Below are 12,457 nucleotides of genomic sequence, written 5' to 3'. Positions count from 1 at the left end.
GTGAGAACTAATAAGGCAATAATGGATCGCCATCAGTAAGGATTCGGCCAAGAAGCTAATATCCAGCACGCCCGAACGAATTGTAGAGGGTTAACACTGTAAATATTGACTCATCTTTTTCTTTCTGTTTTTGCCAATAAAAACCTTTAAAACCTATGACATGCTTATCATTGTTTTTCAATATACCATAGAAACGTTGGGGGGAAAAAAACTCTAATACAGAAGCAGCAAACTTTGAAAAACAGAAAATTTGTCATAGCTGAAACTATTGGCTCTGAATGTACTGTATAAAAGATGTACAAAGTATTAGTTTTACCTTACAATATATAGAGAAAATAAAATAGAGAAATAGAGAAAAACAAGACGCAAAAACTTAAATCCTGAGAATACATTTAGAAATGTCATAATTATAAGAAGCAAATTTGCAACTGTGAGGTACAAACTCAATGTGCAAGGATGTGAAATATGTATAGTCTACGATAATAACAAACAATTGTGGCTTCTAAACACGCTCTGAAAGCCCATGCAGCAAAAATGTATGTAATTATCAATAAAATACTGTCATATAATTTGTCAATATTACACACACCCAATTGTGAAGCTAAATCACAATAACTAAAATAAGAAAAATAAAGAAAAAAAGCTATGTATCCCTAGATAATACATAATATGCTTTTTGAAATATTTTGTGAATAATGATTGTAAGATTTTGCCACTGAAAAAATCCTGTTCAACCACAATTTTTTTATTTTTTTATTCAAGCTTTGTGAATAGCCTTTTACAATCCCATAAATAACACTAATACATTACATTAAAATGATAGATCTTTCTGTGCAAATAAGAGCTAAAGAGACAAATCTCTCTATAGAGACTATCATTTAACATCAGTGACTACCTTTAGGCACCATAAAACTGATCTGCTAAGTAATGGAAGAAGAGAGAAAGCTACAACTAAGTCAAAGAAAGGTTAAACGAATATGCCAAAGAGCTGAGAGCCCCTGAACTGTGGTTTCACAAAGGCTAAGCCTGTGCCCTGCCTCTAAATCATTTGACAGCTGGTATGCTTTATAAAACTGTGTTGCCAGTCTCTTCAATGTCTAGCCAAACGAGAGATGTGCAGTCATCTGGCAAGGCCAAACAAAACATGCCAGTGATTCGAAACATCCATTAAATATGAATAATGCTTTGAAAGTGTGGCTCTTAGCTTCCAGACATGGGCTTATTAAAAGTCTCCTGACCAAGCAGCCTTTAAATGAGCCGAACAGACCAGTTTCTGCCGGTGTAAAACAGGTTGTGAAAACTCGACTGGGTCCAATCCAAATCTGGTTCCATTTCAGTATTCGCAACAGACAGTCTGTTGATCATCACATTCTCACTTCACTATACGTAAGTGACAGTGAATCTAGGTCACGAAAGGGAAGAGGCGACAGCCACTGGAGCACCATGACCTTGACTGTACAATTAACAAGTTCAATTAATACCCTTGTACACAATATTATAAAGCCGAGCCAAAGAAAATTTTATTAATTTGTCATACAAGTGAGCAGATACATGGTGATTCCCTTGATATGTCCTCGCTAATCTGTTTGTGCTCAAAACAACATCAGCCAACAGTCAGGTTGCCATGGCAACACTTTTTTTTATGTTTTTTTATCAGCACCACTGAATGCAAGTATGTCAGTGATGATGAAATAATCATGTATTGAACAAACGCTGAGGAAAGAACGTTACAGATGCTGTAGATCTTCAGAGCAGCTTAATACGGTCACAGCCCTCTGAAATACTTCCTTCTGATTGGTCAGTGGTTTTCAAACTGGGGTTCGTTAACAGAATTCTGAGTTTTGACAATCCTTTAATTCTACCCCAACTTAAAGTAATATTTAAACCGAACATGTATTTCTCACGAGCAAAATGTAAAGGTAAAAACAGGAAAATTGGAGTGCCGTTAACGGACAAACACATGATATCCAATCAGCTTACATTTACTGTCGAAACCGACGGCATCCATACAAGCAGCGTTCATGTGATAGGATGCCCACTGAATATGCTGCTTTAGCAAATAGTGCTGTTGTTCAGTCTTAAAAGTAGATCTTCACTTAATAGCATGAAGAGCAAATATTGACATGGACTGAGATCGATTTAAACTCTCTTCGATACAGACACACTCTGTGCATGTTACTGTTCATGCTTAAGATACGAGCAAGAATGCACATTTTCCTGAAAATCCAAACGATGGCAAAACGTGACACACTTTTGTTTACTAAAGTAGAGCTGTAATCGGGCCTTAAAAGTTAGGCCCGACAGGACCCGAGCCCGACAGGTTTCGGCCCGAGCCCGACAAGTACATTTTGATTGACAGCTTTTTTAAAGCCCGAACCCGTTTACAGCCCGACATTATTCAAATGTGCGCACGCACACAGCTCTTTTGCCTTTTGTCAACAATGAGTAATTTTATTCATGTTTTAACATAATTTACTCATAACCAACGTAGACTAGACCACTTGGAAGTTGGAATAAAGAAATAAAATAAGTCCTCTGTGACATCGTAACATCTCAGCATTCTAGACATAGACTCATTTAACCTATAAATAGACCAACGCACCAATAACTCGAGTCATTTAAAAAAAAAAATAATTAAGATAAATTTTAAATTAAGACGGGTATTTGGCAATAACGAAATTAAGATAAAGGCTCCGCCAGATTTGCTTTATTTAATAAAATAATGCCAACATTAGCGTAAATACTCTGTCAACATTATGCATTTAAGACTCAATGAATATTTAGTTATTTGAAAAACCTTAACTCACAGAGATTAGGCTAAGTCTACATGTTTTTGTGGAGGAAAATGATTGAATCCACTGTAGATGTCTTCAGCGCGTTCCTGCGCTCACTGATGGTGCGTCATTATTCACTCATTATTCTCATTATAAGCATGGTCAAAACTTTTCCACACCTCAGAGTTTGCTTTAGTTGCTGGTGCAACCAAAACGTAATCACCAGAGGCAAGCCTCCGTTACACCTGCTCAGCATTCATTTTCGCATCTTTCTCGTGCTAATCGAAACGCATCACATGACCGCTTGTTTACCTCGCAAACCGGAGCGCGAGCCCGAGCCCGGCCCGAGCCCGCGTAAGATGATAGAAATTAAGCCCGAACCCGACCGAACCCGTCGGGTCCCGACGGGTCCCATCGGGTTCGGGCAAAGATCTTCAGCTCTATACTAAAGAACAAAAAAGGTGTTATGTCATTTTACATTTTAAAATGTAGCCTACATTTTAAACAGAATATTGTCATGTTTGTTATATTTCGCAACCAAATAATAGTTCCAATGAGTTCCATATCATCTGGTGTGTCTCTAAGCAACATACAGCAGTCTTTCATTAGTGAACGAATCTGCGGCTATGATTTGAGTCAGAGATTAATAACCCATTCATAACTACATCATTTTGCTTCGTACTGAAGAATTAATGAATGAATAAATGACAGGACGCCTTGCCGCCACCTATTGACAGTTTTATTTTTAAATCTACAAGCATCACTTCGATGTGTCATCATTTATTTACTGCTTTATTTATTATATTAATAATACACTTAATAGAATGTTAAGAATTACATAAAACATGACATTAAATTAATAAGGACAGAAAATATTTGCATCTATAAGGATAGAAAAAACACACCTTTAAATCAATTTAAGAGGGCAAATACTGTCCTTCAATAGAAAAGGTGTGACTGTGGTCTAAGTGGAAGACAGGGACTAAGCAGAAGAATGTTAAATGCCCCAGGGAGTACGCCATTGTGTAAAGTTTGAGAACCACTTTCATAGGTTAATCAGAGATGTTTTGCAATCAAATATGTCACAGCTCATTATTGCAAAATAATGTAAAGACTATTGACGCATCAACTGCTTCATGCTGGGGTTTATTTTGCAGTAATGAATAACTAAGTACATTATATCTTACATATTTGATAGCAAAATGACATGGCTGAACCAAGCATCATTATGTAGTATAATAATATGACTACCCAGCAAATATTTGTCCGGGAATGAAATTCTGACTTAATGTTAGTTGTCTTATTGGTAAGCAGTTTAGGGGTCAGTAATTGTTTTTTTCTTTTATATTAATATTTTATTTAGCATTTAATTTTATTAACGCATCAAATTGATTGTTTCGTTAGTGAATAGTGTTCTTCAAAGTGAAACATATCATAGTTTCCACAAAATCATTAACAAAACACAACTGTTTGCAACATTAAAATTGTGAAATGTTTCTTGAGCATCAAAACAGCATATTAGAATGACAAAAAAATTAAAATAATAATAAATAATAATCCAACCCCAAGCTTTTGAAAGATAGTGTATATTCGGTTTCTTTTTTTCTGCATAATATTTTTGATTTATTGCTTACCCAAGCTTGCAGTCCTCCATTATACTGTTCCATTCCATTTAATGTTTACCATAAATATAAATCTAAAGTCCCTCAAGGTCATTGTTACCAGTCACTGAATGAATCGTATCCTTCGCAGGATAATGACCGGATCTACATTATCCCTCTGCCAAGAGCATGTTCTCCACATACAGGTAATAATGGCAGACAGGCCACAGCAGCAATAACAAGAAGAATCACAAAAAAAAAAAACTAAAAAAAAAACAGTTGTGATATCGTGGACAGCATGCAGTCCATCTTTAATTTTAACAGCTTGAGGGTGTGCTATTTGCTCTTTTTACTACTGGCTTTGTAAACGTATGGTGTGGGAGGGAGTCTATGAATTTGTGCGAGACTCGAGCAGTTGGCTCCTCACCATTGCACTGATGGTTTCCTCCCAGTCAGGTCGCTCTCTGGGATGGATGCTCCTGGCAAGCTCTGGCACGATATCGTCTTCTTCCGGGTGTCGTCCAGGCCTCAGGCCCCTGAGGGGAGAGGGGAGGGAAAGAAAAGAGGAAGGGTCAGTCTGATAGCCTGTGAGAAAAAAAAAAAAAACAGTATATAGCCTGCTTTGTGGCTGCCTTTGAGAATTACGATAGCGGAGCTGAGTGGAATATCAGTCAGTGTGACAGCAAAAATGACAAGTCCTCAATGTAAGGTGGTGAATTAGAACATCCCTTCCTTCACAGAGGTGATAATGGCAGCATCATTTCAATTAGGCAAGATGTCGAAACCAATCACAGTGACACGAAAGGGAAAAATTATTATCCAGCATGCACAGCAGGGAATCAAAATGAGATCCTTACAACAGCATGTAAAGATATCTGCCCATTTCTTTAGAAAAGCCTGCCGTCTAGAAAAGTTGATCATAATTATATGGTCTTTAATGGGTGATATAAAAGAAAGGGAAGATATTATTTCCTTCCAACCCTGCTGAGTAAGAAGGTGGGAGAGACAAAGTTGCAATCTAGCAAATCTCACATGGGCAAAATACCAAACCACCACTGATCAGAGATGAAAAGCGCAGCGTGGTCAGTGGTACCGTTACACTTTCCAAAGTGCGGGATGTTCTGACAGAACAGAAAATTGTTTCCATAAAAAGGCATGGAACAAATAACAAGTTATACTACATGGATTAAACCAATCTGGATGACCTGGAAAATGGCTTTAAATGTTTATTTATCTGCTTTGAGCAGAGATTCTCACATTGGAGTGAAATACGTGACCCTGCATCTTACAGCACACACATCCAGCAAATGTCACTAACTGTGAGAACTGTATTTTACTTGAACTATATGTTGGCATTTTGCAATAAAAAAAAAGAACTTGACACCACCTCACAAATCTGGGCTAAATTAAAGACAAAGTTTGCATCCTTCTAAGACCTTTAAATATGCTGCTGATTTATGGAGCACAGTAAAAATGGTTCTCACTATAAGGAATGTGCAGGGAAGGCACTCTTAAAATGATATGAGCAAGAGTGCAATCTAAAAGTATTCTTGTTATTCTTCTGACAAAATAATCTTGAAGATGGCAAGAAATGAAAAAAGAACAACAACCCAAGCACAAGGACATTAGACTAAGATTAAAAAAAAAAAGTTTTTCAAAGAAAATTATATCTAAACATCCTTAAGACAAAATCAACTCACTTGAGAAGCATAACTGACAAGACTTACAAACAGAACATATATTAAAGGAAGTTTATGTAAATAGTTTTTTCTTAATTACAAACCAAACTCAATTCTGACAGATTATGGTTTAAAACAAGGAAAAAAATATTGCCTGTGGGGTAAGAAAAATAAACTTAATTACAAACCATATCCTCTGAAAGCAAATCTTAATACTGTACAATTTTACTGTGCAAATTGATCCAGCTTGAAGGCTGTGTAGACGCCTGTGTAGGATTGTTACTGAAAGTAATTTTGTGCAGTGTATGCTTCAAAACATATCTCTACAGCACATGTGCATCTCCTCCCCCTCTTGCTGTCAGTGTCAGGCTCACATGAACACAGATCCAACTCAAAGTGGAATAGAAAAGACTGGGTTATCCATATGTTGCTGACCTCAAACTGTCATCTGCTCCATGCAGTTCTGACACAGCAGAGTTTGCATCCATAATGACCAGAATGGAGGATGTCCAGAAAGCAAAAGCATGCTGCATTATGACACTGTGCCAGGACTCTTCGCTGATCCAGGTCCAACCAACTGCAGTGCTTAATCAATAACACGATTAATCACATTTACTTGAACTACAACGCGCAGCAGCCACGGGCCTGTGTGTATTTTGGTTAATGAATCATTCATGGAACAATAGAGCTCAATGAGGCACGGTGTGATGGAGCGGGAGATTCCATCACATACATGTGAAGATAAGCAGGGTTTTCTGGGGTGAGGTTGGCAAGATATACTATAATGTTAATGGCAGACACACACCGAATCTGCACACTCAGAATTTTGCAGTAAACTGAAAATTTCCGCAGAGTTGGACCTCCTGCTGTTCAAAAATCACTACAAATCTACGACCCCCTGCTTGCTTAATATTTTTGCTAATCTGATTATGCTTTTAACTGCAGATATAAGCATCGTACTGTCAAGTGCTGGCATTTTGACACCAGTTTCAGACAAAAAATAAATAAAAAATACGCAAAAATAAATGACTAGGAAGCCAATGGCTCCTAAAATGAACAATTAGAAGCAAAAAAATAAATTACGGATAGGCTCGATCTTGGATCTCACATGCTTTATAACAAAAAATAATTTTTGAGTCATTTTTGTTTTTGAAGCATTAGTATGAACAAAATAAGTCTGTGAATTCAGTAATGGTTTTCCTCACTAAAAATAAAAAAAATAAATACAATTAATGAGATGATATCTGAGAAAACGCACAGAAATATTAGACTTAATGTCTAATTGTTTAGCTTTTTTTTGTCACATTTATGACTCATTTAGTCACAGTTTGGAGACCTTCCATGAAGTTTTCCGGTCTAGATTTAAGCTGCATCTCAATTTAATTACAAAACTCAAATCCCCAGATTTTCCCTCAAAATCAGTACAGAGGGTATAGACCAGATCCGATCCATCTCGCATTACTTTCCTGTGTATCTCAAATAATTTATTAATTGAAGTTGTGAAAAACTATAAAAAATCTGAAAATGCACCTTTCTGGCCTAGTGGACATAATATAATCTGAGTAAAGATGGTTGTGTTTTAGCCACTGCAGGACAACAGAGATAATTGTGATGTTTCTTTGGATGAGATGGAGTGGTCGCCATTGTATGTCGTCACAATACCCTCATCACATCCCAATGGAAGTCATTAACTCCTGGAGGCCAGTGCAGGTCATGCTGGGCTTTCATAAATCACGAAAGCACCTCTATTCTGAGTCAGCATTTCATTAACAAAGATTATATGTGGGGAAAAAATGATGGTATATCAGAGCTGCTTCTATTCTAAAGATCCTGTCTAAGCGAGCTCCAGAGACTTCAAAATATTGAAGCAAGTCTCACACTGTCTGCTGCACAGATTCCCCTAAGGCAACTTCCCCTAAAACCAATTACTGTAAAACATTTTCATTAGGTAGCTTGTTCTACCCTTGAAGGAAGCCATCAGGAGGATCAAAAGATCTGGTCTAAACGAGTGCTCACAGAAGACACTGGACCTAAAGCTTACTGTCCCCAGCAGGGTACTTTCTATCTGCAAACTCAAGTGACAGAGTGTCAGAGAAGTAATGCCAGTCAAAGCAGCCCACACAGAGTAACACTTTCCTATTAAATTTAGCAAAGATGACATGTTTTTTTTTTTAACACAAGAGGCTTCTGGAACTGAAATCAACAACACAGACCATATGCTTCTGCGACTCTGAAGAGGGATTTTGGAGAAATTAAATGATGGTTTGTTGGAGGACTGGTGCATCACAAGTTAGACGAAGCATTTACATTTGGTTTCACATCTGGTTTTCAATCAATCTGTGGGTTCACCACGCACAGACTAAGAGATTGCATTCAAATGCATAGTTCCTGCTGAAATACTTCTTGATTATTGACATTTTCCATTTGGCATCTATTATAAAAAATTAGTAAAGAATTTGCATATGCTCACACAAAGCTAACAACATATAACCACTTTATTCCATATTTTTTGTTGATTTTGGTCTATGGAAAAGAGCTAAACATGCCTAATAAATATACTTTTGTTTATTATGAATAACAGCACAAAGGCTTGTGATCACAGGAGTCTAGTTAATAATGGCTGAATGTTCATTATTGAGCGACCTACTTAATGCTCCACACTAAGGATGTGCGCAAAGACTAATTTGAATGTGGTTTAAATTAAAGTTTTGAAACCAACTAGTCGACTATTCTAAAAAGCAAGAAACCCCCAAAAGATGGTAAGAAAAAAATAAAACCTATTGCATTTAGGGGTGTGACTGTTAGTATATAACCGTGAGACCGGCCAAAACCGTGTCATTAAAATATTTTTTACAAACATTTTTTATCAAAAATTATTTTCATTTTTTAGATAGGATCATAAGATGCGCAATATATCAGGAGACATGGTTTTTATCACTTAATGAAGTTTTGTAAATCGTCAGACATGATATTTACCACTTCATAAAATTTTGCTTTGTCGAAAACCTTTCTTAAAAACGAATTTCATTTTGTACAAATTTTATCTTAATTTTAATAAATGTTTCATCAACCAATTGCATGTATTTTAATAAATAAAAAGCAAATATAGCAGACAATGATAACCGTGACATGGAAGCACCAGCGCGCCGCGTTCACTTGCACTGCACTGTGAACTAGAGCGCATCTCATCGTAAATGAAACTCAGCGTAGGCCTATGCCTCATACATTAGCATTAAATATCTTTGCTGCATCCTTTCTAGAACAATGCCTTTTTTTTGCGGCTCGCATCAGCAAAGCATTGCATCGCCATAGACCGCAAAACAATCAGCAGATGGCGGGCGGGTGCGGTTTTGAAATTTGCTCAAAAAACGTTGGCGCGGATGATGAGTTTTGTGACAGATCTCCTTAATAAACGGAGGTCTGAAATCTCTGCCCCTTTACCGATCAGAGTGCACGCTGACACGGAGTTAACCCGCTATCTCCAGGAACACCACCCCCCGCCCCCCCCCCCCCCCGACGGTTATGTTATGAACCGCCACATTTGACTCACGTCATAACCGTAATCACCAATTCTGAAACCGGCACACCCCTAGTATATAACAGCCTATATTTGAAATACTTATTTTATGAATCATACTGTCAAATCCCTCAATGAATTCCGCTAAAAATAGGTCACAATTATGCCGTAGCCTAAACTTGCCTCACGTTATCATCATTTAATTTTAGGCGAAAAAAGTGCTCTGTGGGAACTGAATTTGCATGCATGCAGAGATATCGAAAAGCAAGCCAGCTGAATTTTGGAAACATACTGCACCACCACCGAAGTGGGTCGTCGTTAGAGGAATAGATGGTGCAGACAGGATCAGTGAATAACGTGATTGATATTAGCTGGCTTTGGCTAGTCTCTAAGCTAACGCCTATGGACATTTATTGAATATGCATTGCTCCAGTAGAGTTATTATAAGCCAATTTGACATTACACGGTTTCACAAAACTTTTTTCTTATTCAAAATAATCCCATACCTTGCTCGTCTTTCGCGTGGTCACGTTTGAGCTCACCCTAACTTACATGAAGAAAACTCATGCAAGGTCTGAGGCAAAAATTTAGTTTATGCCCAGATACACTTTTAAAAGTAATGTATTTTTTTCTAATATTTTATTTGAACTTATTTCAAATGTTTTAAATGTAACAATGTTAATTTAATGGTAAAATAAAATTATGGCAATTTGAATATTATTTTTATTTTTTTCTGTCCTGTAATCGACTATTATTTTCAGTGTTGACTAGTAGGAGCTTTACCGTTTAGTCGATAAGACCCCCACATCCCTACTTCACACACAGTCCTCGGTTTCAAGCAAGGGCAAGTTCTGCAGGAATGCTTCGTCACTGTGAAGATGAACAAATTGTCAACTGACAGGAAAAGGCTGATAGAAATGCACTCTGTCAGCATGCAATATTTCAGGAAGCAGAGCGCTCTTACCCAATCACTAAAACAAGAAGATTCTGGACCAACATGGCTGTATAAAAACAAATCTGTGTGGTTTGTCTAATCGAGCATTCAATAAATAAATCAATCACTTACTGCACCACTATGAATCTACAGTACCAGTGCAAACAAAATTATATTTTAACATAGTAGTGAATCTAAAGTCGGAATTAAATGTGATGGAAATACACACACACAGACACACACACACACACTGTGGCTGCAAGAAAAGGGAACATGCAGCACTACCACTGCAGTTCGACTGGTGAACATACTAATGATTTTAATCTAATGACCCTCTGGCTTAAATGAGTCTGACAAATTACTTGCTGATTAATTTGTAGTTACAAAACACAGATCTCAAAGTATTTTTTATAGATTTTATTGATCATATGTTAGTATGAGTATATTTCCACATATTATTTGCACTAGGAAAAGAAATATACTTCAGGAGTCCCATTTAACCTGCAATCCCGTCAGCAGTCGGGTGATGAGCTGGGAGAATAGGAGCTGGAAACAGTGACCTAATGATTAAGGATCTAGACTGCTAACACAAAGGTAGTGGTTTAAAAATCCAAGTAGCCTGAGATCACAAACCCGTTTTATCACTTAAGTGCCCTTGAGTGAGGCACTAAACCCCCAAGTTGCTCTGAGCAAACTGGCCCTGCAATCAGCACACAGTAAGCCGCTTTGGATAATAACCGTCTCGTAAATGGCAAGTAAATGGCCACACAACCAACTGATCTACTTTAGAGGTCTTGCACTGAAAACTAGAAGAGTAACAAAGTTTAGCCTTCAAAAATGAACTATTACGTATTCGGTTCTGCACTTTAAACAGCAAACTACTTGCATAGCTGGAGGCTATTCAATGTCAGAGTCCTACTCTACAGGCCGCTTATATATTTAAGATACGCATTCAGTATAGTGAAGGATTGCAGAGCTCCGGGTCATCGCAGTATCAGGAACTGTGGAAGAAAAGCCTCAGCACAGCTAAAGCATTCCCCTAGTGACTATGAATCATAAGCATGGGTGTGTATGAAAATGACGACCACATTTGGAAAGCTTTCCACAACAGCTGAGAGAGCATGCTACCTCCCCTTGTCCTTTTCGTCGCCTTCCTTCCCTGATATTGTGCTAATATCTAATATATGCTAAGCTGTGGCTGCCATGACAACCCTCGGCATAGCAGATTTGGACTGTGTTCAAGTGAAGCCAGGGGATAAAATAGCTGGACAATAATCCTCAAAACTAAGGACAATTGCGGCAGAGCCAGAAGCCGTCGGTGGGAAGGTGATAGTTGAGGGATTTAGGGCAGAAATACAGAGTGGACGCCAAAGTGTGCAGGCTCTCGTGAGCGCTGCCGATCATGTGACTTGCACACAGAACTCAGCCGGTGAGAGTGGGTGGGTGGGAGTGTACTGGTACTGTAACACATTTTATTGGCTGGCACAGCTTTACTACTCAGCATCGTGGATTTTCATACAGGCTGTGCACTCAGCACCATGTCATCTGACTGCAAAATTTGGGGTTTGATGACAGCAGGGATATATTTATGGGAGGAATGACGTTATTTCTAAATGATTAAGGACCTGAAGTTGGGTATTTACTCATGCGAGCAGCTTGGTGATGTTGGATATATGAATGCATCTCTCCAAGAACCTTTAGCCTATATTGTTTCATCTGCATCTGTCTGTACCTCCTAGCGCTTGCACTTCTGACATTTCTTCTCGAGCCCCTAGAGAGGAATAGGATGAACGTGCCCAAGCCTATACTGCGCACACACGCTGCACACTGAAATAACCTCTACACTTATGAATGAAACAGCAGGGAAGCAGAGGGCATGCTGAGGCAGGGACACACACACACTCACACATAGGTGCAAGAACGTGACACACATAGAAACAATCAGGTACCTT

The 12,457-nt window shown here is 38.1% G+C and overlaps 1 protein-coding gene across 6 annotated transcripts in view; it reads right to left on the bottom strand.

Moving 5' to 3' along the window:
* LOC127985740 (rho GTPase-activating protein 32) overlaps positions 1-12,457 on the bottom strand; it is a 103,577-nt gene that overhangs the window by 47,739 nt on the left and 43,381 nt on the right. For all 6 annotated transcript variants that reach the window (XM_052587854.1, XM_052587858.1, XM_052587856.1 and 3 more), the window contains exon 3: positions 4,803-4,911. In XM_052587854.1, the coding sequence (XP_052443814.1) occupies positions 4,803-4,911 (109 nt within the window). The remainder of the gene's footprint in view (positions 1-4,802; positions 4,912-12,457) is intronic.

Source organism: Carassius gibelio, chromosome B21 (assembly GCF_023724105.1).
Source record: "Carassius gibelio isolate Cgi1373 ecotype wild population from Czech Republic chromosome B21, carGib1.2-hapl.c, whole genome shotgun sequence".
Taxonomy (NCBI): domain Eukaryota; kingdom Metazoa; phylum Chordata; class Actinopteri; order Cypriniformes; family Cyprinidae; genus Carassius; species Carassius gibelio.
Note: the sequence above shows the minus strand (reverse complement) of the source record. Positions and strands in the feature narration are given on the sequence as shown.